Source organism: Thamnophis elegans, chromosome 15 (genome assembly GCF_009769535.1).
Source record: "Thamnophis elegans isolate rThaEle1 chromosome 15, rThaEle1.pri, whole genome shotgun sequence".
NCBI classification, from domain to species: Eukaryota; Metazoa; Chordata; class Lepidosauria; order Squamata; family Colubridae; genus Thamnophis; species Thamnophis elegans.
This window is the reverse complement of record NC_045555.1, coordinates 4,184,444-4,212,441: the sequence shown is the minus strand read 5'-3', so window position 1 is coordinate 4,212,441 and position 27,998 is coordinate 4,184,444. Positions and strand designations below refer to the sequence as shown.

The window sequence follows — 27,998 nt, the reverse complement described above, 5'->3', positions numbered from 1 at the left end:
ACATATTAGAGTTACAACCCCCGGTATGCCCAAATGGGAGGAAGATCACTTCTTCCACTCTCTGTCCTTCGGCTCGTCACAAGAGACCATCCAGACAGAAACCCAATATTTTTACTGTTGCCTTTTTGTTACATTTGTTGTATTTGTGCTGATAAATAAATAAAGGGAGACTAGTATAGATCTATTTCAAGCTATTTAGCTCTCATCAGCTAGCTAGGTTCGATTCCCAGTAAGCTGATGAGAGCTAAATAGCTTGAAATAGATCTATTTCATCTATAGATCTATATATAAAGATAATTTCCATCTGGGAAGTTGAGGAGGGCTTCAAAGAGGCCGACAGGCCGCATTGTGTGAATTGAATGTGGCAGGAGCAGCTGCCTCAAACCCTTTCAGATTCAGGAACTATTTTGGATTGCAGAGAAAGACTCTTTTTAAATAGCTATTTATAGCCTTCGGAAAGGATATTCAGGGTTGCATTTGGGAGGACCCCCCAAAAAAAGACCACAAATCCTTGGTTGTATTTTTCCGGTGTGGAAAAATACAAATTACACCCCATGGAAAAGCCTCCCAGGGACCATGAACCCAACCAGTAGGGCATGCGGCACCAAGAACAGCCCCATGGGGGTTGCAGTTCTGCACAGTCCAGAGAGTTAAGTGCCCAGGTGACTTAGACGCACTTCTTTTGTTGTTTTCAGCCAGCTCACCTGTCCTTCCTTCGCCTCAGGTACATCGACCGTCCGCTGCTGCTGGAGGGGAAAAAATTTGACGTCCGCTCTTACCTGCTGATCGCCTGCACGGTGCCCTACATGGTCTTTTTCGGCCACGGTTACGTCCGCCTCACCTGCCTCAACTACGACCCCAAATCCAATGATCTCACTTCTCACCTGACCAACCAGGTGGGAATCTCACCATTTTAGAGCAGAACAGAACGTAGAATAGGAATCGAGTAGGAATAGGAATAGGAACGAACGGAACAGAATAGAATATAGGGTATAGAATATAGTATAGAATAGAAAATGGGATAGACAGAATAGAATAGAATGAACAGAATAGAATAAAAAAGAATAAGGAATAGAATAGAATAGAATGAACAGAATAGAATAAGGAATAGAATAGAATATATAAAATGAACAGAATAGAATGAATAGAATAAGGAATAGAATGGAATAGAATATATAAAATAAGAATAGAATAAAATAAAATAAGGAATAGAATAGAATGAACAGAATAGAATAAATAAAATAAGGAATAGAATAGAATAGAATGAACAGAATAGAATAAAATAGAATAAGGAATAAATGGAATAGAATAGAATATATAAAATATACAGAATAGAATAAAATAGAATAAGGAATGGAATAGAATATATAAAATGAACAGAATATAACACAATAAGGAATAGAATAGAATATATAAAATGAACAGAATAGAATAAAATAGGATAAGGAATAGAATAGAATAAAATAAAGAATAGAATAGAATGAAATAGAATAAGGAATAGAATATAGAATAGAACAGAACAGATCAAGAATAAAATAGGACAGGACAGAATAGAACAGAATGCAATAGGATAGGTTTGGTGGGGGGGGAATCAAAGGTTGTAAAATCGGGCACGGCTCCCTTAACAGCCCGCTTGCAACAGAAATTTGTTTGCAGTTGTAAGACGAGGACCACCTGTGCCAAGACTCTTCCCCTCCTCTCCCCTCTGATTCTTCTTCTTGAAGGGTGCGGGTGCTGAAAAAAAGAGAGGTCCCTGGCAAACGGAGGCATTTGGAGCAGACTCTTTTGGCGCTGCCCACTAGGCATTGTCTCTGGGCACCTGGTGCAGTGACCAAGCTATTTGCCTTTGTGTTACCCGATTCAGACGGCATGTTTGGCTTGGCTGTTAAAAACAGCCGGTTGGCACCAGATGCTGCGCAGAGACTCCTGACCAAAAAGAGAGACATGTCATCGTGATCCGGGTTTTATTTTGTCTTTTTTAAAAAAATTATTTCCCAGAGAACGAGTTATCTCCCGGAATCCAGCAGGGTTTTGAAATCTTGCCCAAGCGGCTGACAAACTCCAATTTTCCCCCTCCCCCCTTCCCCAAATCCCTTTTCTCATCCCTGCAATTGGATCCTGCATCTCTTTTCTGAGGCCGAATGCTTTGCCCAGGGAAGTGGAAAGGGGTGGGGGAAGCAAACAGCTGGGATTTTTTTCCCCTGCTTTTTTTGTCCTCTGCAGAATTTAGCAAAGCGGTCAAAGCAAGAGGAAGAAAGCTAAATTTGGCCTCATTTAACTCAAATAGTTTAATAAGATTACATGCAGCTAGTTGAAGAACTCTCTCTCCCTCTCCACCCACCCATTCATCCATCCATCCATATGTCTGTCCCTATCCATCCATCCAACCTATCATCTATCTATCTATCTATCTATATCTATCTATCTATCTATCTATCTATCACTATCATATCTGCCCTATCATCCATCCTATCTATCTATCTATCTATCTATCATCTATCTACCTATCTATCTTTGTCCATATCATCCATCCATCCATCCATCCATCTATCTATCTATGTATCATATGTCTGTCCCTATCATCCATCCATCCAACCTATCATCTATCTATCTATCTATCTATCTATCTATCTATCTATCTATCTATCTATCTATCTATCTATCATATGTCTGTCCCTATCCATCCATCCATCCTATATCTATCTATCTATCTATCTATCTATCTATCTATCTATCTATCTATCATCTATCTACCTATCTATCTATCTTTGTCCATATCATCCATCCATCCATCCATCTATCTATGTATCATATGTCTGTCCCTATCATCCATCCATCCAACCTATCATCTATCTATCTATCTATCTATCTATCTATCTATCTATCTATCTATCTATCTATCTATCTATCTATCTATCATATGTCTGTCCCTATCATCCATCCATCCATCCTATCTATCTATCTATCTATCTATCTATCTATCTATCTATCTATCTATCTATCATCTATCTACCTATCTATCTATCTTTGTCCATATCATCCATCCATCCATCCATCCATCCATCTATCTATCTATGTATCATATGTCTGTCCCTATCATTCATCCACCCACCCACCCACCCACCATCCATCCATCCATCCATCCATCCATCCATCCATCCATCCATCCATCCATCCATCTATCTATCTATCTATCTATCTATCTATCTATCTATCTATCTATCTATCTATCTATCATATGTCTGTCCCTATCATCCATCCATCCTATCTATCTATCTATCTATCTATCTATCTATCTATCTATCTATCTATCTATCTATCCATCCATCCATTCATCCATCCATCCATCCATCCATCCATCTATCTATCTATCTATCTATCTATCTATCTATCTATCTATCTATCATCTATCTACCTATCTATCTATCTTTGTCCATATCATCCATCCATCCATCCATCCATCCATCCATCCATCCATCCATCCATCCATCCATCTATCTATCTCTGTATCATATGTCTGTCCCTATCATCCATCCATCCACCCACCCACCCACCCACCCACCCACCCACCCACCCACCATCTATCTATCTATCTATCTATCTATCTATCTATCTATCTATCTATCATATGTCTGTCCATATCATCCATCCATCCATCCATCCCTATCATCCATCCACCCCCCACCCACCCACCTACTATCTATCTATCTATCTATCTATCTATCTATCTATCTATCTATCTATCTATCTATCTATCATATGTCTGTCCATATCATCCATCCATCCATCCATCCATCCATCCATCCATCCATCCATCCATCCATCCATCCATCCATCCATCCATCCATCTATCTATCTATGTATCATATGTCTGTCCCTATCATCCATCCATCCACCCACCCACCCAGAGCAGAGGCTCTGGGGCAAGGCCAGAGCCACGAAATGCTGGGCCCCAACCCAAGGCGAAGGGCGAGCGGGTGGCATGTTTACCTTTGGTGAGCAGAGTGGGAAAAGGCGTAGAGGCTAGCTGGACCACGTGGCGAAGGGGGGATAATATATAGGGCAGGGCCGAGTGGATAGGTGGGGCTAGCCGGTGGTCGATTTTACCGGTTCTCCAAACTGCACAAAATCATAACCGGTTCGTCCGAACCAGCTGAATCCAACCCCTGAAAAGTCACCTATCCAAGCCACATTTTCATACTGCCCAGTCTTGGGAATGCTTTTTTTTTTTTAATTCTCCCTTAGTACGTGCAAAAGAAGAGTCCCATCTACACCCACGTCAAGGAGGAGACTGTATGGCTGATGGAGCGCTTCAACAACTACGTCAACGAGAAGTACAGACAAGCCAAAGGGCTCCCCAGAGACTGGGTCTTCAACGGCTTTACCGTAAGTTTTTGGTTGATTAAACCCATCCTTACCTTTGCCCCCTTGAACTGCTCGTTAAGGTCACTAGCGAGAGAGACCATGTCCTTTGGCTAAAAGACAGCACACAAGGAAAGATGGTTGGGGAGGAAAGAGGAAAAAGGCAAGTGCATCGTGAATGCCGAATGGGATGAGATTAGCATAGTTTGGGTAGGTAGAATCAGGAGGGAAACAAGATTAAATAGAAGTTCCAGTATTTTTTCTGAGTCAACAGAGGACAGCCATAGGCTAAACCTGTCTGGCCTAAGAATCTGAGACTCTCGTACTTGAAAAGTCGTCATGTGGCCGGCATGACTAAATGCCGAAGGAGCACGGAAGGCTGTTCCCTTCCCACCAAAGGTGGTTCCTATTTTTCTACTTGCATTTTTTAACGGGCTATTGAACTGCTACGTTGGCAGAAGCTGGGGCAAGTCACGGGAGCTCCCTCCGTTACACGGCGCTAGGGATTCGAACCGCCAAATTGCCGAACTGCCGACCTTTCTGATCGACAAGCTCAGCGTCTTAGCCCCTGTACCTCCGCGTCTCTTCTAAATAATCGATAAATAAATAAACAGCTTGGACCGAAGGGGGGGAAATCCAAAAATCACTCCCAGACTTTTCATGAGAAAATGGGTACAACTCTAAAATTACAAAGTGAACCAGGATTATTTGTAACCTTTTTCCTTGTAGGGAATATTGAAATCCGTATTTCATCCTCCCCTCGATGAACGTTTTCCAGGGGCTGGAGGGCGAGTGGGGAAATCAGCGGAACATATAGTGTTAGAGAAATAATTTTCCAACTTGGCAAAATGTTTTTTTTTTTTTAGTTATAAATTTTTATTTTAAACACATAAGCACATCAACAAAAACAAACACATAACTTTAAAACAACATAGGAACAATAAGTTCCATTGTATATCATACTGCAGTTCCGAATCGGTTTCTTTGCAGTTAGTGTTTTCCCTACTATACATTTCTATCTTTCATTCATAATTCCTTATTCGTTATCTATTTTTATGTACATTTCTTTATTTATTTAAACTCAGCTACTTATGCCCAAATATTATTTACCTATATTATGCTTTATTTTTACTGTCATTTATTCCCTTACATACAGTTTAGATATACATTCACATAATTATTCTTTTTCTTTGCCATTCTTATATTATTATTACTGTATACTCGAGTATAAGCCTAGTTTTTCAGCCCACTTTTTGGGCTGAAAAAAGCCGCCTCGGCTTATACTCGAGTCAGTGAAAAATTTGCCCGAAATGGAGGAGAAAAAGGGGCGGGGCCATGCCGCTGGGTGACACTCGTGAATGGCCCAGTGCCTCTGTGAGTTTCCCCTCCCTCTGTGTCAGTTTGCCGCGCAGCGCGCACCGCACCATCCCCCCTCCTCACGTTCTAATGTAATGCAGGGCTGTCTTACGATTCCCCTTCCTCCCCTCCTGCCGCTCTGCAACGATGTCCCACCTCCTCCTTGTTATGGCAAGCAGCCACATAGCGATGTCCACCTCCTCTGGTACAGTGATCCAATGATAGGAATCACTGTGCCGTGTGTCATAGGAGGCGGGACATTGCTCCCGCGGCTGCACGGGACATCATCATCACAGCGGGACATCAGCATCATGAGGTGAGTGAAGTATTTCATTGAATACACCGCTAGTTTACTGTTTTTCTTTGAAATAAATATTCAAAAACATTATTGGTATCTATTTTTATTTTTGAAATTTACCGGTAGCTGCTGCATTTCCCACCCTAGGCTTATACTCGAGTCAATAACTTTTCCAGTTTTTTGTGGTAAAATTAGGTGCCTCGGCTTATATTCGGGTCGGCCTATACTCGAGTATACAGTATTCCATTTGAAAGGTTATAAGGTATAGTTTAAAATGCTTTGTTTACCATCCTTCGCACCTGCTAAGACACCACCTTGTTTTCTCTTTCTTTTCTTTCCTCTTCTCGACGTGTGGATTTTCATGCCGGCTGGGGAATTCTGGGAGTTGAAGGCCACACATCCTAAGGTTGCCAAGTTGGAAAAACACTGCTCTATATCTTCCATTTTGGGGATTTTTTTCCCCCGCCCCTTACCTTTTTAGCAATGTATTCTCCGCAAAACAGGTCTTGGATAATTATTTTCTTCAAAAAGGGGGAAGGAGACCACCACCCTCTTCTAATATTTGTCTCCTGTGCTTTGCAGAAGAGAATGAAAGAAATCATGTTACAGTGTTTTCTCTCTGTCAAATCCAAGCTGGAATGCAAACTGGGCTTCTTTGATCTCATCGGCTGCGACTTCCTGATTGATGAAGATTTTAAGGTAACCCATCTGCAATCTGGGGGAGGGAAGAGCCCCCGTCCCATCCCTGGCAATTTCTCTACAGTTTTCAAATATAGAAAACTGAATTGTATTAGCTAGATTTTTATCTCCCCTGTGGTTAATTAATCGCTTTGCAAGCTCCCCGGAGACTCAATCCATCTCTTTTACAATCCTTTTTTCCCCCAAGATCTATTAGTAATCGTAGATCTCCTTGTTATTCTGGATTAATTGCCACCCATGATAAAGCGCCGTTTAATTTTAGCCGAGTTGCAAACTCATTATTACATGTTTGTGGGCAAGGGTGCCTGCCTGCTGCTTGCGTTGCATCCACCCATCCCTGGTTGTGGCTTTTGTGTGTGGTGCAAATCCAGGAAAATATGTCCATTCTGTGACCAGTTTAAGTTGGTCCTACGGGGACATTTTGGGGACGAAGGATGGGGGTTTCCCAAAGACGCCACCTGTTTCTGCAAAGATCCTCATCTCACTTATTTGTCTTCCTCCCACTTACCTCTTGCTAGTCAAAGACACAAAACTTTGCAGAAACTGGAGTGGAATTCCAGCGTCCCCCAGTGGCAAAAACACAAAATATTTTTAGCTTCATTTAAAGCTGGAAGATTCAAACCGGTTGCAAAAATACAACTTGCTTTATTTTTAAGAAACCGGGGGAAAAAATGAATTTGATAGAACGGAGAGGATCTGGTCTTTGCAATTCAGCATAGCTACAGGATAGCTTTGTTATTCGATACTGGAATAAAACATGAAATTTGTGGCTTGGGGAGGTGTCTTGCGAAGCCAAACAGAGCATATAGCTCAGCAATAGGGGTTATGCAAACATGGATTGACTAAGGGAGACATGATAGCAGACTTCCAATATCTCAGGGGCTGCCTCAAGAAGAGGGAGTCAAGCTATTCTCCAAGGCACCTGAGGGCAGGAGAAGAAGCAATGGGTGGAAACTAATCAAGGAGAGAACAGTGAGAACAATTAGCCAGTGGAACAACTTGCCTGCAAAGTCGTGAATACCCCAACACTGGAAGTCTTTAAGAAGATGTTGGGTAGCCATTTGTCTGAAACGGTATACGGTTTCTTGCCTAGGCAGGCAGTTGGACTAGAAGACCTCCAAGGTCCCTTCCAACTCTGCTATTGTATTGTATTGTATTATTAAAAACTTCCAGTGAAGACTCTGTTATTCTATATTCTAATTGTGTGAATGATCCCCATGTCAGAGACTCTAGGAGGGGAGGGGGCTTGGCCAAAAGTAGAGACCATCCCCCTCCTAAATGGAAACAAATTGGACAAGAAAAGGGGAAACTATATAATCACGATTGGTATTTTCTTTAAAACTCCGCCTGTTTTTTATTCCTCCTTTTAGAATTACTTCTCTGTGTATGTGTGATATTTAATCTGGACTTGAAAAATAATTTGGGGGGGGGGGGCAAAAGAACAAAGCCAAAGAGAACATGTTTAGTTTTAGACTTCGGAAGGATTTAGGAGGGATGTTTTAAAAGTTTCAATAAAGCATCACAGAAAGGGATAGAAATATCATAGGCCTCAAATAATTAGTGTTACCTAAGGGTGCTTTTTTTTAAAGAGGCAACTGAACAGTCTTATTTTTTCCTTTGAAGATGTTTCGCTTCTCCTCCGAGAAGCTCCTTCAGCTCTGACTGGATGGTCAGAGTTTCCCCGCCATCTTCAAAAAGGAAAAACCCCTTGAAAAATAAAAAAAAAGCACCTTTGGGATAACCGTTGCCTGGATGACTGAGAATCTCCGTAGACATAACCGGTGTTACGTTCACAGGTGTGGCTCTTGGAAATGAACGCCAATCCTGCTTTGCATACCAACTGCACGGGACTGAGGACCGTCATTCCCACGGTGGTGAACGAGACCCTGGGTAAGATGCCAGAATCCGTGGAGGGCACCAAGAAAGGGCTCTTTGCGTTTGGCAAGCAAAATATTTTTTTTTTGTTTCTACTCCGAATACTCTGCGTGTGTTTGTTTGTGTGTGTGTGTTTCAGAGGTGGGTTCCTACCAGTTCGCATTCGTAGTAGAACCGGTTCGTCAAATCTACCGAACCAGTTAGAAGAGGTTCCACCAGTGGACCCGGAAAGCAGGCCACACCTACAGAAGAGGTTCCAAAATTTTTTGAAACCCACCACTGCTACACACACACACACACACACACACACACACACACACACACACACACAGACAGACAGACAGACAGACTGACACAGAGAGAGAGAGAAAGAGAAAGAAAGGAAGAAATAAATAAAAAGAAAAGAAAGAAAAAGAGTGAGAGAGAGATGAAAGAAAAAAAGTAAAAAGGGACAGAGAGACAAGGAAGGAAAGAAAGAGAGAGAGAGACAGAGAAAGAAAGAAAGAAAACACATGGCCGGCAAGCCACTCCCACCAGGTCACATGGCCAGCAAGCCACTCCCACAAAGGAGGCCACACCCACAGAGTAGGTTCCAAAAAAATTTGAAACCCACCACTGGTGTGTTTGTATGTGTGAAAACCCCTAATGCAAGTAGTCCTCAACTTACAATCACAATGGAGCCCTGCTGAATTTCACCCCTGCTTTAGACCATTGCTGACTCTCTTTGCTCCAATCTTGTCCCATTTAGGCCACCTCTGTTCAGTTTTCTACGGAAAACTCTGTCTGCTCCCTCCCTAGAGATTCCCACCCATCCCTGGCAAGAATGAGTCCCATATCCAGTTAGCGAACCCCAAACAAGGAAACGTTCTCGAGAGAATTGAATTCCCGAAAGCAAAACTTTATATTGGATACACCGTGTTGGCACTGAAGAATTGAAACCAGCTCTGGTTTCCCATGTAAATGCTTTCCCTCTTAAGCAATCCTTTCTCCTGCTCCTTACCCCTGGTTGATCAAATATGCATCCAGTTTTACATCGCCACGATGTAAAAAAGATGTTGAGACTCAGGAAAGAGTGCAGAGAAGAGCCACAAAGATGATTAGGAGGGGCTTATGAGCCTTGGTGGCTCAGTGGTTAGAGTGCAGTAGTGCTGACTGCCGGGCCAGCTGCCTGAAATTTGGTAGTTTAAATCAAATCCCATCAGGCTCAAGGTTGACACAGACTAAACATACAAAGAACAGTTGCAGGAACTGGGTATGTCTAGTTTAATGAAAAGAAGGACTAGGGGGAGACATGATAGCAGTCTTCCAATATCTCAAGGGCTGCCCCAAAGAAGAGGGAGTCAAGCAATTCTCCAAGACACCTGAGGGCTGAACAAGAAGCAATGGGTGGAAACTAATCAAGGAGAAAAGCAACTTAGAACTAAGGAGGAATTTCCTGACAGTTAGAACAATTAATCAGAGAAACCACTTGTCTCTAGAATTTGTGAATGCCCCAACACTGGACGTCTTTAAAAAGATGTTGGATAACCCTTTGTCTGAAGTGGTGTAGGGTTTCCAGCCTAAGCAGGGGGTTGGACTAGAAGACCTCCAAGGTCCCTTCCAAGTCTGCTATTCTATTCTAAGCTGCCCAATTATGAGAGAGTTTTTGTTAGAGGGACGGTCCATCTCTTTCCCGAGCAAGATCTCTGCATACATTCCTTTTCCCTCACTCCGTCCCCCACCGAAGTCCCTTGGCAAGTTGAAAAGGGTTAACTTTGAACGAAGCGAAGCAAAGGTTCAATCTTGACATCCCCCCCCTCTTGATTTCTCATCGCTTTTCAGATTTGACCATCGAGATCTTCACCAAGGCTCAGAAGACTCAGAGCATTCTCCCCCTGGAGTCCCTCTGCCATTTCGTCCTCCTCTACAACGGGACAGCCTCCAACAACGGGCTCTCCCAGGCATCCAAGAGCAAGACCTCCCTCTATTCTCTAAAGATCCCCCGGCCAAGTCTGGAGAAAGCCACCGGCAGCAGCAGCAACCTCGGGTTGCCCAACCCTCTTCCGCCGGACAAACAGCCGCCCCCCAAAGTCCCCGAGAAGGTGTTGAAGGCGGACAGCAAAGGAGAGCCGTCTGGTGCTTCTGACGGGCTGGCTGTGCCCTCCGTCAAAGGTCTCCGGCGAGACCCGCTCCCCATGCCTCAGATCCAGATCTCCATCGTCCCCAGCCTGACCTGCTGTCCTTCTGTCAAAGCCATCCTCCGGAGACACCAAGTCTGCACCAGCGGCAACCAGTACATCATCAAACCCGTTCCGGCCGCCCCAGACAAGGCCGAGGGCCCCGAGGATCCAGCCAAGTCCTTCCACCTGCCCCGCGGGAACTCCAAAGATAAGTCCTACACCACCTGGTTCCAGCAAACCTTCGGGACCAAGATGCCAGCGGCCAGCGGCAACGGCAGCGCGGAGAATGCCTTGACCAGCTCGCAGATGCTCTCCCTCCATCTTCAGTCCAACTTGCCGCCCAACGGCCTGCTCCTCCCGGAGTTCCCCAAGTCCTTCTCCCCACTGGTGGTGAAGGGGCCGCCGGCGGCCGAGAGCAAGTCCAGGGCCGTAACTGTCAGCCAGAGTTGCCGGGAACTGCTCCCAGACGAGAAAAAGATCTCCCACCGGGGCTCCTAAAACGCCGGATGCCGGCGTATTCCGAAAGTCCCTCCTTTTCTTATAAAGAACAAAACCAGGAAGGAAAAGAAGGCCGGAGAAACACCCTTCTTTCTGATGTGTTCCAGCATCTTTCTTGGCACGGGAGGCGGGGAGTGTTCTGGGTGGGCACGACGTCTGTTCGATCTCTCTGGGCCACTTAAATATTTCCCCAAAAAACCCACAGGGCGAAATGCTGTATTTGCTTAAAAGCCAATCCCCCCCCCCACACACACACTTTTCTTTTGTTTAATTTTTTGAGCCGCGGAGAGCTTTCTGCTTTTCTCCCCCTTTGGCATTATTATTATTATTTTCCCTCCCCCTCTCCAAAGACTTATGACCACTACAATTCCCATCCTCCTGCGGTTGTGCAAATTATTGGGTGGTTTCCAAGGCTTTATTGGACTAGATGATCTCTCTGGGACCCCCCGGTCCAGCTCTTTGGTTCTGGACTGGAGACATTCCAACGTTTCTGAAAATTGCCTGGTTGAGGTCTTTTTGATAGGGGATGATGGTTATGGGAAAACCATGCCACACCCTGAGCCCATGATGGAGGAATAATATACAACCCATAATAAGAATAATAGACTGCAGCCTAAACTGGAGTCAAAATGCCCAGAATCCAGTTTATTTCGGTAGGCCACAACCGTCTGCTTCATTAAGTGGGTCGAAAAAACCCAACACGTAGGATGACCCACCAACAGGACAATCTTTGTCTTCTAATTCTTGGCTGTTTTTTCCCCGCGTCTCCGACAAGGTGGCTTCCGTTTTTGTGCCTCATTCTCAGCTCCCTCCACCAAAAGAGTCTTCGGGTCAGCTTCCAAAAGGCTACAGCCCGTCCTGCGGAGTTGGACAGGGGGTTGAGCCCCTCCACCCACCCTTCCCAATTCTTTCAGTATACGCTCCCAGCACGCTCCCGATGGCCTAGGTTACTATTCCGGGATGCCCAGGCCCCCGGCGTTCCCACAACCGTCGATTCTAGCCCTCCCACCCAATCCTTGCAGGCTCGTGGCACTGTCTTCCTGGCCTCTCCACCTTTCTCCCCCATGGAATGTGGTTGTGCAAATCAGCACAGGCCCCACTTTGCAACCAAGGGTTCCAACTCCTGTGTGGGAAAATGGAGCTTTCCGCGAGATTTGGCCTCCCACGAAAGAACCTGCGGTGGTTACTCTAGCTCACACCTCCCGCGTAGAATTCTCCACGAGTATCTTTGGTGGAGGGATGAAGTAAGCAGCTAGGGCCATCAAGAGGCGGTTGAACCTTGAACTGCTTCCTCCTTTGTGAACTGATGGGAGTTATAATTCACCATTTGGACCGTAAGACGGTCTCCCCTCGGTTTTATTACACCCGTGACAATATCCCATTGGGTGCGGTGATTTGAATAACACAACAAACAGCACAGAACCCTTTTGCGGTGCTTCAATCCGGGAGGATTTGGGATTGGTGCAAATTACGCCCCTTACTCATAGCAGGCCACCGTTCTCCTACAAAAGCTAAGGAATTTGGAAAAAGGAATCATTTGCCTCTACAAATCTCCCTGTTTGTAGCTTCACCACCCCGAAGCAGAGCACAACAAGACTTCTGTCTGGTTTTGTAAAGGAGGCACACACACACACACACACACACACACAAATCAAAGCTTTGCATTCTTTCTTTTTTTAATCTTACGGTTTAATTTAACAAGGAAGGTCTTGCTTCGTGCCAGGGGTGGCTGTGCAAAATTTCGGAAACTTGGATTTCCTTTGGTGCAGGGTGACCACATTTGAAAAAAAAAAAAGAGCCAAAATGGAAGGAAGGAGTGTGGTGTGTGTGTGTGTGTGTATAAACGCAACCCATTTTCAGAAATGTGTTGGAGCAAAAAACAAAATGTATTTAGGAAAGCTGATTGATTCACCTTTCGGTGACTTTCGAGCGGACGTGTTTAACTTGGTTAGAAAGAAAACCGGGACGTTGAATGATTGGTTCTATCAAAAAGTGCACGGGGGGGCGGAGGGAAGGGCAGGTTTTGTGGGAATACATGATCTGGTAAAAATGATGAGATAACCCGGCTGGGGGGAGAAAAAAAATAAAATAAAATCCAGACAGCATTTTAATTTAGCCTTCAACTCAGCAGATTCTTCCGAATATGGTGCAGGGTTCTCTTGCTTGGGCGGGGGTTGGACTAGATGACCTACAAGTCCCCTTCCAACTGTGTTCATCTGTATCTATTCTGTGACTCCAACTCTTGCCTCGAGTCAAGGGGTCAATATTTAGTTTAGTTTTTTTTTAAAAAAATTCAAATCCTAAATCAGCAGATCTGTTCTAAGAAAAAAAAATCAATGTTCTCATGTCTGAAAACAAGGATGAGTTTGGGGCTCACTTGCGACAGGTGTATACATTTCTCTACGGGGGCCAAAATGTCCACAGAGAGACATTTCTCCAACCTCACAACCGATATGGAATCAACCTGGATAGCAAAGCTTCTGAAAAGCCAACTGTTCATTTCCATCCACCACCTGGATCTGGAGACGAGATTTATGTCCCGGAGAGATAAGCTGGGATACTGGGCGCGCACGCTGCTGTGCCAGCTAGCCTGAGTTTTCAGTGAATGCCAAGGAGATGTTCTCCCCCAGGACTCTCTCCCCATGTTCTTCCTCTAGGAATTGGCAGCTGAAGGAAGCTTCTTGGTGGTCCAGTTGAGTTCCTAGCCAGTCCAGAGAAGGAACGGATTTGGGTTCTATAAGAGAGAGAGACATCAAAAATATAGAAATGAGATCGCTGGTGGGATCTCCCTTCTCAATCCCAATCATGAAAACGCAAGGAACCACTGGAACCCTCCGATTCGACCTCAAGGACTCCATAGCTAACCAAGGATCCATTTTCTTCCTTCTGGATTGGGACACATCTTCAACTGCAGCATCTCCAGCTACAGCAAGCAATCGCCCTTATAACCTCCTCAACCCTCAACGTCCTCCAAGCCTACGGCTCTGCGATCCCCACCAACATCTGAACCTGGGTGAACATGCAGGTGTGGACCAACCAAAGCCTTTCCGCTGTGGCCGAAGAGATGGCCACCATGTCTGAGGTTAGAAGCTCAGTTGTGGAACGTCTACAGAAGGGAAGTCCTGCCTGTTCACCCAGTTGAGGGGAGAAATGATTCGAAGTCAGTTATGGAAGCTCACCATCGAGAAACTGCGGTTCTCCTGAAGACTGCCTTCCAAAATCTTGGAAATTGGATATAGCCTCACAGATCAACATTAAGGAAGACCTTCCCTGATGTCAGTCTGTCCATTTCTGCGCAGTCTAATATATATTTTTTAAATTACATCTTCGTCTCTCGATATTTCCTCATTTTTCCCAGTACTGTGCGAATACAATCCTTGCTGCTGTCAAAACATGTAATATTAAATACAGATTTCCCCTTTTCATACTCGTCGTATTATACCTAGCAAAAAATATTTCTGGCTGATAATCTATGCAGCTTTGACATTTTTTTTCTAACCATGTATAATATTTTTTTTTTAATCGCCCATAATTTTAGATATGTTTCCATCCTTCAGTTTAGCTCTTCAGCTTCGGAGCTGGCAAGAAAAGTCGTAAAATGGGGCAAAACTCACATTTCTCACTTAACAACATACATTTTGGGCTCGGTGGTGGTCGTAGTACCTTTAATGGATTATACTAGATTATGTTTATGACCTCTTCTGTTCCTAACTCAATTGTTCCCCAGCAGTTTTGAGATATTTGCTGGAGACAAATGTACCAAGATACAGATGAAAGCTTTCTTTTTTTTCCAGTTGTGGTTTCTATAACCCTTTTAAACTATGCCCGTTGCTTGGAAAAAACTTAGAACCAACCAGCTCTCAAAAGATTTTATCTTCCCCCCAATTAATAATTAAATCTCTCAGTCTAAACCAATGATCATTTTTCCATTCAGCAAATGCCTAAATCAGGGGTCACCAATCTTTTGGACTTCAGGGACCACTAAATTCATAATTTTAACATCCCGCAGACCACTAATATGATCTGCCTAATGACCAGCTGGGTGGGCATGGCTACGTGGTCATGTGACCGAGTGGGCGTGGCCAACTCGATGTCACTCACGTCAAGGGGCACCTCTCCAGCCTCTACTCGCTCCCCCCAGTCCCTCATCCCCTGCCCGGCCGGGCTCCTTGGGGCCCCAACAGGAAGCAGTTGGTGGAGCTAAGCAGCCACCAGGAGAAAGAGTTGGCAAAAGAGCTCAAATTGGATCTTACCGAGAAGGAGGCTCAGCAGAAGCGCCTCACTGAGGACTAGGAGCATAGGCTTTCCAAGCAGAGGGAAGACCTGCGAGAGTGCAAGGCCAGGCGCCAACGCCTAGAGGCTCAGCGGGCTGAGATGGTCATCCAGTTCCAGGGCGTGATGCAGTCCCACTGGAATGAGGCCCTCCGGCTCTTCTCCACCAGCGGTGCTTCCCTCCAGCCTTCACCCAAAGCCCCCCACCAAGAGGCTGAAGCAGACCCCAAGTGGGAATTTCTGCCCCCCTCCGACCCCCACAAAAAGACCCTGAAGGAGGAGACTCTCTGCAGCAACATAAGCGTTCATTGCATGTATCCGGCCGTGGGGCCTTAGCTGAGCTGATGGGACTTCTGGGAGGTATCATTTCACCATTCCGCTTCCCCCTCTCTACACTAGCCTTACCTGAACGGCTTGAGGTTGAGCACGCTCTTATCAGCATGGGTCCCCTCCTTGGAAGCTGTTCCTAGCTCCATGCTCCAGCAGAGTCCCATCAAGAACGGCAGGAAGCATCTTCCATCTTCTGCTTCTCCTGATCCTTCTTGCCTCCGGATTCAATTCAGGTACGGTTAGGAGGGGGCACGCTTTTTGAGCTGGCCTTACGTACATTTCCTGGCCAAATGCTTGGGAAAATCTCTTTCTGTCTTTCTTTCTCTCTTTCTCATCTCTCTTTCTTCTCTCTCTCTTTCTTGCCCTCTTTCTCTTTTTCTTTCTTTCTCTTTCTCATTGCTAGCTCTCTCTCTCTCTCTGCCTGCCTACCTACCTACCTACCTACTTACTTACCTACCAACATTCACACTCTGACCAAAAGAAAGCCACGATTGGTTAGAACTAAAGGAAGTGTCGAGGGACTTATGATCTGGGTGGATATAGTCTTGCCTATACCACTGTATATCAATAATAAAATGTCCATTTAAGATCCCCAAGTCATCCAGGGACGGCTGCCTGGGAGAACATCAGTCCAGTTGCCAGTCACTTCCAGATCACGAATAAACGATCCTTTAGATTTCTGAGACAGTTTTGAAGATGAACATCGTTGTAAGTCGAGGAATTACCTAAATTTTCTATTCTGATCCCTAGGATTTCTTCGGTCTCATCCTAACCAGGACCTGGATTCAGACGTCAAGAGCCAAGCTAGGATGAACTCGGAACTAAGAGAAATCTGGATTAGGACAGCATATTTGATTTTTACAAGCATCAGCAGCTTTAAAATGGGGAAGTCCCCCGCCGCCTCCCCTCGCCTCGAAACAAATTGTGAAAACAGAGAGGTATGAAGCACCGAAGCACCGGATGCCACAGCTATTTCTGAACCTGGAAAGGTTCTTTCATATGCAGATTTTTTGAAGATTATTTTTGTTTGGCTTCTGAAAATGTGCCAGGTGGTACAAGCCGAAGACTGTCTGTTACTTCATGAGTTTGTGTGGGTGGTTCATCAGAGGAGTAAAGGAGGCTGTGAAAATTGTTGGAAAGAGAGAGAGAAGAGGGAAAGGGAGAGAGAGAGAAGGAGAGAGAGAGACAAAAGAGAGGGGGAGAGAGAGAAAGGCGAGAGAGAGGAAGAGAAAGAGGGAAAGGGACAGAGACAAAAAGAAAAAGGGAGAGAGAAAGGGAGAGAGAGAGAGAGAGAGAGAGAGGAGAGAGAAAAAAGGAGAGAAAGGGAGAGAGAAGAGAAGAGAGAAAGGGAGAGGAGAAAAAGAAAGAAAGGGAGAAAGAAAGAGGGAGAAAGTGGGAGAGAGAGAAAGAAAGAAAGAGAAGGGGGGGAAATGAGATGGAAATTTTGAAAGGCTGACAAACTAAGAGAAGCTGAGAGAGGACTCCGCTATCTTCTTTAATATATTATAATATATATATAATATATATATATTATATATATATATGTATATGTATAGTTATGTTATTGTAATATATATATAATATATGTATGTATATTTTGAATGTCAAAACAATCAAAAGTGTATATAATATATGTGTATATATATATATATATATATATATATATATATAATATATATATATATATATATATATATATAAACACTTTGATTGTTTGACATTTCAAAATATTCTTTTCATACTTGTACAGAATAGCATGCTCAAAGGGAGCATTACATTTCTTTAAAAAAAAAGAGGAGGAAAAAGAAGGGGAAATTGTTATGAAAATGGCCCATCAGATTTCAGGAAAGCTTTGTGGCAAGTGTAAGAAATTGCTTTCTTTCTTTCTTTCTTTCTTTCTTTTCTTTCTTTGCCTTTTGCTAAGTTGAAGAAATTTAGGTTGAAGAAGTCAGAACTCAAAAGCGGGGAAGAAAACCACCATTTTTTTCATATCTGTAGATTCCTTCCTTCGTTCCTTCCTTCCTTCTCTTTCATTTTCTTTCTGTCTGCTTTCATTTCTTTCTATTCCCTCTCTTACTTCCTTCATGCCTCCTTCCCTCTCTCCCTCTTCTCTCTACTATCTATCTATCTATCTATCTATCTATCTATATCTATCTATCTCTTTCTGTTTTCTTTTTTGTTTTCCCTTCTTCCTCCCTTTCTTTCTTTTTCTTTCTGACTTCTTTGTTTCTTCCTCCCTCCTTTTCTTTCTTCTTCTTTCTTTCTTTCTTTTTTTTCTTTTTTATCCTCTGAAGTTAGATTTAAGCCAGTCAAAAATTTGACGTTTTTTTACCCAAGTTACCTTATGGAACTCCCAGTCACTAAATCGGTTTTAAAATGGCTAAATTCCCGGAGGGCTTCCGGTTAGAACCTTTGTGCCTTTGAGTGTTTAAGATTGCTGACCTCTGCTCTATAGCAATGTTTCTCAACCTTGGCAACTTTAAAATGTGTGGATTTCAACTCCCAGAATTCCCCAGCCAGCGGAGGGCCGTAAGAGCTAAAGCTAAACAAACCAGAGGCTTTATAGATTCTGCTTTGCTAAAGGAAGTGATGGGTTTTCAGAAGTTTGAAGCCAATGGCTTCTCTGTCCTTAGAATTTGGGGAAGCCAATTTCTTGAACCACAGGGGTTGGACTAGATGACCTCTGAGGTCATTTCCAAACTCTAGGGTTGCTTGGAGCATTTCTAGAAGCAAATGATCAAGGATAAGGAAAAGAACATTGTCTTCAGCTGAAGTGACACATATGTTGGGCAAACAAAAAGAAACACAGATAATTCTACTTAGTTTATATCCTGCATTTATTATTTTTTACAAATAATTTCAGGTCGTTGAAGAGATCCAATTTTCCCCACAACAGCCCTGTGGGGTGGGGAGAGGGAGAGGGAGGGAGGGAGGGAGGGAGGGGGGGGAGAGAGAGAGAAGACTCTACCTATCATCATCTATCTCTTATCTAGCTATTTCCTTACAAAAAGTTACAAAGCTTTTAAGAAGACACTGGGCATCCATTAGTCAGGAATGGATTACTGGACTACTCAGATTCCCTTATGGGAGTAAAGTTAACGCTTCCTTCAAGGAGCAGCGAGAAAAGTTGAAGGGTGTTCAACTTTTTTTAAACAAATAATACAACACTGCAATACAACTTTAATTCTGTTGCATTCCGCAATGTCAACTGGAAAATAACAGTGGCTTGCTTATTTGTAGCCCGAATTACTTTGTTTCCCCAAAAATAAGACCTCCCCAGATAATAAGCCCAATCGGGCTTTTGAGCACATGCGCTAAAATTAGCCCTCCCCGAAAATATTGCAACACAGCAGCAGCCATGAGGTGACATCGCTCGCGCTTCCTGCACTTCAAAAATAATAAGACCTCCCCCAAAATAAGGCCAAGCGCTTATTTCGGGAGTCAAAAGAAAATAAGACCCTGTCTTATTTTCGGGGAAACACGGTATTAGAAGCTGAACAACAATATTAATAACAATTGTTATTAAATTATTGTCACAATTATACTATAATTATATTATATCAGCCGGGCCCATCCTGTTATAATTCTTAGGTTTCTGGTTATAATACCTCACATTTCCTAAGAAATCAAGCTTTGCGAAGGTTCTTCCTGTTATCCAAAGATGAATAAAAACAGAAGAATAAAATGATTCGCAAGCACATTTTCACATTCTTTTTTTAAAACAAAGAAGGCTGTGAAAAAAATATATGCAAATTCCAGCAGGTTTTTTTTTTCTTCAAAAGGAACCACAAGAAGGGGAAAAAACCTGAAAACGCACGAGGGAAGAAAAACAGGGAAAAAAAGAGAGAGGCTGATTCATTGAGAATAAAAAGGAACTGGTTGATAAACAAACTCAGATAAACTCCGAGCTATTTCTTATTCAAAAGTCAAAATTCTGGGTTTTTTTTTTAAATTGTTGTTGTTCCTTTTTGCAGGTCAGGCATGTACAAAATCGGATTTACCGTCAGCTTCTTGTTCTTGGATTGGCATTCGATAATCGTTCTCATCGTCTGAAGGAAGAAGAGGGGGAAAAAGTTACATTTCAAAGGAGGTAAACTCAAAAGGTAGTGTGGAAATTGCAGTTTAAGCATAATCTTTAGTGACGCATTTCTTAGCTTGCAACGAAGCTACAGACAGCTCTTGGCTTAACAATCGCTGATTTAGCAACCACGAGAAGTTACAAGAGCCCTGAAAAGAGTGACTTACGACCAGTTCTCACACCTATAGCAATAGCAATCGCACTTAAGACTTATATACCGCTTCAAAGTGCTTTTACAGCCCTCTCTAAGCGGTTTAAAGAATCAGCCTCTTGCCCCCAACAATCTGGGAACTTGTTTTACCAACCTGGGAAGGATGGAAGGCTGAGTCAACCTTGAGATGGTCAGGATCAAACTCCTGGCAGTGGACAGAGTTAGCTTGCAATATTGCATTTTAACCACTGGGAAGGAAGGAAGGAAGGAAGGAGGGGGAGGGAGGGAGGGAGGGCACTTTGACATATACCGCTTCACTGTGCTTTACAGCCATCTATAAGCAGTTTACAGAGTCAGCCTCTTGCCCCCAACAATCTGGGTCCTCATTTTACCCACCTCAGAAGGACGGAAGGCTGAGTCAACCTTGAGCCTGGTGAGATTCGAACTGCCAACTGCAGGCAGCCGGCAGGCAGCAGAAGTAGCCTGTAATACTGCACTCTAACCACTGCGCCACCGTGGCTCTTATGTACCTTATGTTCTTGATAAATGTATTTTATTTTTCTTTATGTACACTGAGAGCATCTGCACCAAAGACAAATTCCTTGTGTGTCCAGTCACACTTGGCCAATAAAGAATTCTATTCTATTCTGTTCTATTCTATTCTATTTCTATTCTACTTTCTCTTCTCTTCTCTTTTCTTCTGTCCTGTCCTGTCCTATTCTGTCTATCCTACATTCTATCTTCTCTCCTATCCTCTCCTATCCCTTCCTATCCTCTCCTATTCTGTCTATCCTACATTCTTCTATTCTATTCTATTCTATTCTTCTATTCTATTCTATTTCTATTCTACTTCTCCTTTCTCTTTCTTCTCTTCTCTTCTCTTCTCTACTGTCCTGTCCTGTCCTGTCCTATTCTGTCTATCCTACATTCTATCCTCTTCTCTCCTATCCTCTCCTATCCCTTCCTATCCTCTCCTATGTCTATCCTACATTCTATTCTATTCTATTCTATTCTATTCTATTCTGTTCTATTCTATTCTATTTCTATTCTACTTTTCTCTTCTCTCTCTTCTCTTCTCTTCTCTTCTCTTCTCTTCTCTCTCTCTCTACTGTCCTGTCCTGTCCTGTCCTGTCCTGTCCTATTCTGTCTATCTACATTCTATCCTCTTCTCTCTCTATCCCTCCCTATCCCTTCCTATCCTCTCCTATTCTGTCTATCCTACATTCTATTCTATTCTATTCTGTTCTGTTCTAGATAGGATGTAATTCATAGCTTATATTCAGTCCCATTCTGCTGGAAAAGTACTCCCCAAATCACATTTAAACTGGCTTTTTTCGGAGGTAGCCCCAAACTCACCCTTGCAGGGGACAGCATACATTTCTAGTGCACAAAATGTCCAGCTTCTTTTTCTTCATCCTCGATAAAAGAACAGGAAGACCGAGATTCCAGCTATGGTCAGCAGAGGACCAAGTGTCAAGAATCCACAGAAATCCTTAAAAAAAAAATATCAGAATAGGAAATTCCGATGAAATTTTCATTCCCGTTGCTTCCTTCAATTTCTTTGCAAGCTAGAAAGGCGGGACAAGAAGCAACGGAGGGAAACTCACCAAGGAGGAATTTTCCCGCCAGGGAGAAAAAAATTAACCAGTGGCAACGGCTTGCCACCAGAAGCTGTGGGTGCTCCAACAGTGGAAGTTTTTAAGAAGAGACTGGGCAACCATTTGTCCTAGAATGATACAAGGTCTCCTGCTTGAGCAAGGGGTTGGACTAGATGATCTCCAAGGTCCCTTTCAACTCCATGTTCTAGCATAGGGGTCAGCAACCTTAAACACTAAGACCCCAAAGGTCCTAACCGAAGTCCAGTTTCCCCCCCCATAGTGTCTTCTCCTAACGTGGCATCCATATTTCCTCTGCTGACCGGAAGTCTGGTTTCCTCACCATAGAGTCCCCTCCTAGCGTGGCATCCATATTTCCTCTGCTGACCGGAAGTCCGGTTCCCCCACCATAGAGTCTCCTCCTAGCGCAGCCTCCTTTTTCCTTTGCTGACCAGAAGTCCATTCCCCCACCATAGAGTCTCCTCCTAGCATGGCATCCATATTTCCTCTGCTGACCGGAAGTCTGGTTCCCCCACCAAGAGTCTCCTCCTAGCGCAGCCTCCTTTTTCCTTTGCTGACCAGAAGTCCAGTTCCCCCACCATAGAGTCTCCTCCTAGCGTGGCAGTCCATATTTCCTCTGCTGACCGGAAGTCCGGTTCCCCCACCATAGAGTTCCCTCTAGCGCAGCCTCCTTTTTCCTTTGCTGACCAGAAGTCCAGTTCCCCACCATAGAGTCTCCTCCTAGCATGGCATCCATATTTCCTCTGCTGACCGGAAGTCTGGTTCCCCCACCATAGAGTCTCCTCCTAGCGCGGCCTCCTTTTTCCTCTACCTGTCCTAACCAAAAGCCGTATCAATTATGGAGCTGACTGGAAAACCACCTCCTTACCATAGAGTCCTGACTGCCCTGCTCTCCCCGCTAACCGGAAGCTCTCTCAAAATTGTGGTGCCGACTGGCAACAGAGAGAGGGATGAAAGAGCCACATGCAGCTCCAGAGCCGTGGGTTGCTGGCCCCTGTTCTAGAAAGCACCCACTTCTGCTGTTTCCCCACTGCAGACTTTCTAAATTTTAAGGATTAAGCTCCCTTGCCCTTCCCACACGTTACGGGTAATTTACCTGGATTTGTAGCACAACAACTGGAGATGAACTGGTGAAGACGGTGCTCTCCTTTGGAAAGGTAGAAGGTTGCGTCATGGTGCGCTGTGTGGCAATCTTGCTGGACGGCATGTCACAAATTGTATCCATGTCCTGCTTCCCGGGTCGTAGGATTCTCCCGCCGTTGACTGTGCAACTACGAAATAGAAACATAACAATAATTTGCAGCCAGATTTCACAACAAAGGATGGAGCGCCATTACAGAACAAGAAACATATATCTAGGAGCGAAACTGTTCCAGGGTGGATAGATTTTAAACCAGTGTTTCTCAGTCTCAACTGTCAAAACCTGTGGACTTCAACTCCCAGAATTCCCCAGCCAGCAACAGGTCTTACAGTCGCTGAGATTGAAAAAAATCACAGGTTGAAATCTCTTCCTTTACACTTCTCGCTTTCCTAGGGCTAAGATTTCGTTCACCTCCAAGGTGTGCATTTAACTCCCGTTGACCCTGCTTTCTTAGTTGTTCTTGTCTTCTGGCAGCTCTGCGCATGCGCACACTGGGGACAGGCTCCAGCTGTTCCTCTGCCTCGCTGCTGTCTATCTCCCTCCCTGCCTCCGACGCAGAGCCCTCATCTGAGCTTTCCTCAGCCCCCAGGACTGGTCCATGTCCCTCCCCAACCTCCTCACTGTTCAACTCTGCTGCCGACAGGCCACAACAATACCTACTTGGTCCAAGGACGACATTTCTCGTTCCCTCCGAGGGAAAATACCCCTCCCCAACCTCCTCACTGTCCGACTCTGCTGCCGACAGGCCACAACAATACCTACTTGGTCCAAGGACGACATTTCTCGTTCCCTCCGAGGGAAAAATACCCCTCCCCAACCTCCTCACTGTCCGACTCTGCCGACAGGCCACAACATACCTACTTGGTCCAAGGACGACATTTCTCGTTCCCTCCGAGGGAAAAATACCCCTGGGACAGCGTTTGCATCCTGCAAAACACACAGAGGACAAACTGGTAAAGCGTTGAACTAAATTTGCTGATTGGCTAGGAGCCCCTGTGGCTATTTGTTGGCGTGTGTGTGTGTGTGTGTTTGATTTATATCCCAGCTTTCCTACGCACCACCAAGAATCCCTTCTAATTGGGCCAGGATATCCATCGGGGTGGCGCAGTGGTTAGAGTGCAGCACTGCAGGCTACTTCAGCTGACTGCTAGTTCGGCAGTTCAGCGGTTCAAATCTCACCGGCTCAGGGTTGACTCAGCCTTCCATCCTTCCGAGGTGGGTAAAATGAGGACCCAGATTGTTGTTGGGGGCAATATGCTGACTCTCTAAACCGCTTAGAGAGGGCTGAAAGCCCTATGAAGCGGTATATAAGTCTACTACTGCTATTGCTATTGCTATCTAATTGAACAGAGGCTCATAGGGCTGGAAGAGGCCTCGGAGGTCTTTTAGTGCAACCCCCTGCTCAAGGCGGGAGGCCTGTTAACATTCCACTCAACAGGTTGTGGGTCTCAAAATGGTGAGGGTCGGCGCAGAGTCTCAATCGCAGGGCTGGTGCCTCGGACTGGATCGACAAAAGCCAGGTGCAAATCCTCCATCGAGAAGAGGAAGCGTCCTTCTTTGCTGGCTGTGTCCCAAGTAGGCTTGCCGGTGGGGAAGAAGCCTTTCTCCCGCAGGGTGATCTGAGACCTCCTGTGCAGCAGGTGGTGCTGGTGCCCTGTGCTGAACGCCGGCGTGAGGAACACCGGTCTATCGGTGGAAACCGATAGAGCACCCCAGCCCTCTCCCATTGATTGCGGGCAGCCCCCAATTTATGACCACGTGACCCCCCTCTGGGGATGCCGCAGTGATCATAAGCGTGAAAAACGGCGACCGCTCACTTTTTTCCAGTGCTGTCGTAACTTTGATCCCTAAACGGTCCCTTGTAAGTCAAGGATGAGCCGTAATTGTTCTCACGGTCACAACATTCCTCCTTAGTTCTGGGTGGGATCTCTAAGCTTGCATCCGGAAGGTCTTGTCCTGCTCTCTCTGCACATCATCAAGATGAAGGGCGAGAGGAGGAATTCTGGGAGTTGAAGTCCACAAGTCTTAAAGCTGTCAGGTTTGAACACCCCTGGGGTTTTTTTTTATCCTAAAGGGTTAGGGGTGCGAGGGTCTTGTAACTTGACAGCTTTAAGACTTGCACACTTCAATGCCAGAGTTCCTGAGCCAACATGACTGGAGGAGGAATTCTGGGAGTTGAAGTCCACAAGTCTTAAAGCTGTCAAGTTTGAACACCCCTGGGGTTTTTTTTTCTAAAGGGTTAGGGGTGCGAGGGTCTTGTAACTTGACAGCTTTAAGACTTGCTTGCTTCAAATGCCAGAGGTTCTGAGCCAACATTTTGGTTGCTAAGCAAGAGTGTTGTTACAGTGAGTGAGTTTCACCATATTTTACAAGATGGCCAAGCCCAAACAGTCACATGGCTGCCAAGCCACTCCCACTTGGTCACATGGCGGGCAAGCCACCCCCACCTGGTCACATGACCAGCAAGCCACTCCCACAAAGCAGGCCACACCTACAGAAGAGGTTCTTAAAAAAATTGAAACCCACTACTGCTTCCATCCTAAAATGAGGACCCGGATTGTTGGGGGCAAGAGGCTGATTCGTAAACCTGCTTAGAGCGGGCTGTAAAGCATTGTGAAGTGGTATGTAAGTCTAAGTGTCCTTCCTTCCTTCCTCCTTTCCTTTCCTTTCTTCCCTCTTTCCCACCCAGTGGTTAGAATGCAGTATTGCAGGCTAACTCTGCCTACTGCCAGGAGTTCGATCCTGACCATCTCAAGATTGACTCAGCCTTCCATCCTTCCAAGGTGGGTAAAATGAGAATCCAAATGGTTGGGGGGCAATAAGCTGACTCTGTAAATTGCTATTTGGGACAAATTTGAGAGCAAAAAAAAAAAAAAACCCTTTTTCCAAGAAGAAGAAGCACCCTGCGGAACGGTTTGACTTATCCCACTAGGTTTGATTTCAGATCATGGTCCCATCGCTCCATTTCCTGAAATCCGTCCTTGGCCCTTACTTTTCTCCTCTCCGCTCTCTCTGCTCTCTTCCGGAGCGTGGCCGGGAAGACAGGCGCAGACGGTGTTTGAAGTCCTCTGGCACGATCTTATCTCCCGGAGGCCTCGGTCTACGAGAAATAATTTTTTTACTCCGGACTGCAAAGAGTGAAATTTTGGACGATTTGTGGCACATGCCATTTCTAGCGGGGCTTTGTGGAAACCAACGGGGAAAAACTGAGTGTGGTTTTGATACCTCAGCAACCAACATTATATCTATATCTATCTCATCTCTCTCTCTCCTTCCTATATCTATCTATCTACCTATCTACCTACCTACCTACCTACCTATCTATAATCTATCTATATCTATTTATTTATCTATCTATCTATCTATCTATCTATCTATCTATCTATCTATCTATCTATCTATCATCTATCTATCTATCTATCTATCTATCTATCTATCTATCTAATCTATTTATCTAATCTATCTATCCTATCTATCTATCCTATTTATCTATCCATGTAATCTATCTATCTATCCTATTTATGTAATCTATCTATCCTATCTATCTATCTATCTATCAATCATCTATCTATCCTATTTATCTATCTATGTAATCTATCTATCTATCTATCTATCCTATTTATCTATCTATGTAATCTATCTATCTATCTATCTATCTATCTATCTCTATCTATCTATCTATCCTATTTATGTAATCTATCTATCTATCTATCTATCTATCTATCTATCTATCTAATCTATTTATCTAATCTATGTAATCTATCTATCTATCTATCTATCTATCTATCTATCTATCTATCTATTTATCTATCTATCTATCTATCTATCCTATTTATCTATGTAATCTACCTATCTATCTTAGATTTATAACACCGGAAAAAGACATTCAAAATCAACTAGGCAGAAGCCGCCGTTGTGAAACCACAAAGCAACACTTTTCCTGCGAAGGAAGCTAGGAAGGAGGATGCAGTGGTCTTTTTTTTTTTTTTTTTGCCAACGAGGCTTTACCGGCGTGACATTCTGTGCAAGGTTTACACCGTGAGTAGGTATAGGCATCGTTGTAGTAATTCTCATCGCATGATTCACAATCGGTCGAGGATGTGTCCGTGCAGCGTTTCACCAGCTGTTCTCCTAAAAGGCAAGAAGAGGTTGGCAGAGAGCGCCTCACTTTCCGTGAACCCCCCCCCCAAACGACAGGCCCTCGTCCAGGGAGCTCAGTTTCCTTCTCCGTGTCATCTTCCAAACAACCCTGTGAGGTAGGTTGAGGAACGGCCATCCATCTTCTTTTCAGGAGGGATTAGAACTCGGGGCAGTCTTCAGCTAGCTGGACATTTCGAACAACAGGGAAGGTATTTGGCCACGCTTCCTGCTGAAGACCTGTCAGCTATCATGGTCAAGGAGGATGGGAATTGTAATCCGCCTCTCTCTGTGTGTGTATCCCTTTCTCTCTCTCCCCTCCCTCTCTCTATCTCTCTCCCTCTCTGTGTGTGTGTCCCTCTGTTTCTGTCTTTGTGTCTGTCTCTCTCTGGGTCTCTGTCTCTCTCTGTGTGTGTCTTCTCTCTGGGTCTGTGTGTGTGTGTGTGTGGTGTGTCTGGGTCTCTGTCTCTCTCTGTGTGTCCCTCTGTTTCTGTCTCTCTCCGTTTTCTTTGTGTCTCTGTGGGTCTCTCTCTCTATGTGTGACTGTCTCTCTCTTTGGGTTTCTGTCTCTCTGTCTCTCTCTCTCTGTCTCTGTCTTTCTGTCTCTGTCTCTGTCACTCTGTGTGTGTGTGTGTGTGTGTCTGTCTGTCTCTGTCCATCTATGTCTCTTTCTGTTTCTCTCTCTCTCTCTGTCTCTGTCTTTCTGTGTGTCTGTCTCTCTTTCTGTCTCTCCCCGTGTCTGTCTCTCCTCTCCCTGTTTCTGTCTGTCTCTCTCTCTGTGTCTCTGTCTGTCTCGGCTCTCCCTGTGTCTGCCTGTGTGTCTGTCTCTATCTTTCTGCGTCTGTCTCTGTCTCTCTCTGTTTTCTGTCTCTCTGTGTGTGTCTCTCTCTGCTCTCCGTCTCTCTCTGTGTCTGTCTCTGTCTCTCTTGTGTCTGTCTCTCTCTCGGTCTCTGTGTCTGTCTCTCTCACTCTCTCTCTGTCTTTGTCTTTCTCTCTCTCTCACACACACACTGCCAAACTCAAAAT

General features: G+C 44.5%; 2 protein-coding genes across 2 annotated transcripts in view; one reads left to right on the top strand and one right to left on the bottom strand.

Moving 5' to 3' along the window:
- TTLL10 (tubulin tyrosine ligase like 10) overlaps positions 1-15,260 on the top strand; it is a 118,177-nt gene extending 102,917 nt beyond the window's left edge. Inside the window, 5 exon segments of the mRNA XM_032232196.1 lie at positions 725-896; positions 4,246-4,386; positions 6,599-6,715; positions 8,512-8,605; positions 10,412-15,260. Of these exon segments, the coding sequence (XP_032088087.1) occupies positions 725-896; positions 4,246-4,386; positions 6,599-6,715; positions 8,512-8,605; positions 10,412-11,247 (1,360 nt within the window). The 3' untranslated portion in view covers positions 11,248-15,260.
- Positions 15,261-22,775: 7,515 nt separating this feature from the next.
- Positions 22,776-27,302, bottom strand: TNFRSF4 (TNF receptor superfamily member 4). Its single transcript, XM_032232195.1, has 4 exons — positions 26,844-27,302; positions 25,828-25,935; positions 23,670-23,762; positions 22,776-22,957 (listed from the first exon to the last, which is right to left on the bottom strand). Exons 1-4 carry the CDS (start codon positions 27,109-27,111, stop codon positions 22,776-22,778), a joined length of 651 nt encoding a protein of 216 aa, XP_032088086.1. The 5' UTR covers positions 27,112-27,302.
- Positions 27,303-27,998: the final 696 nt, after the last annotated feature.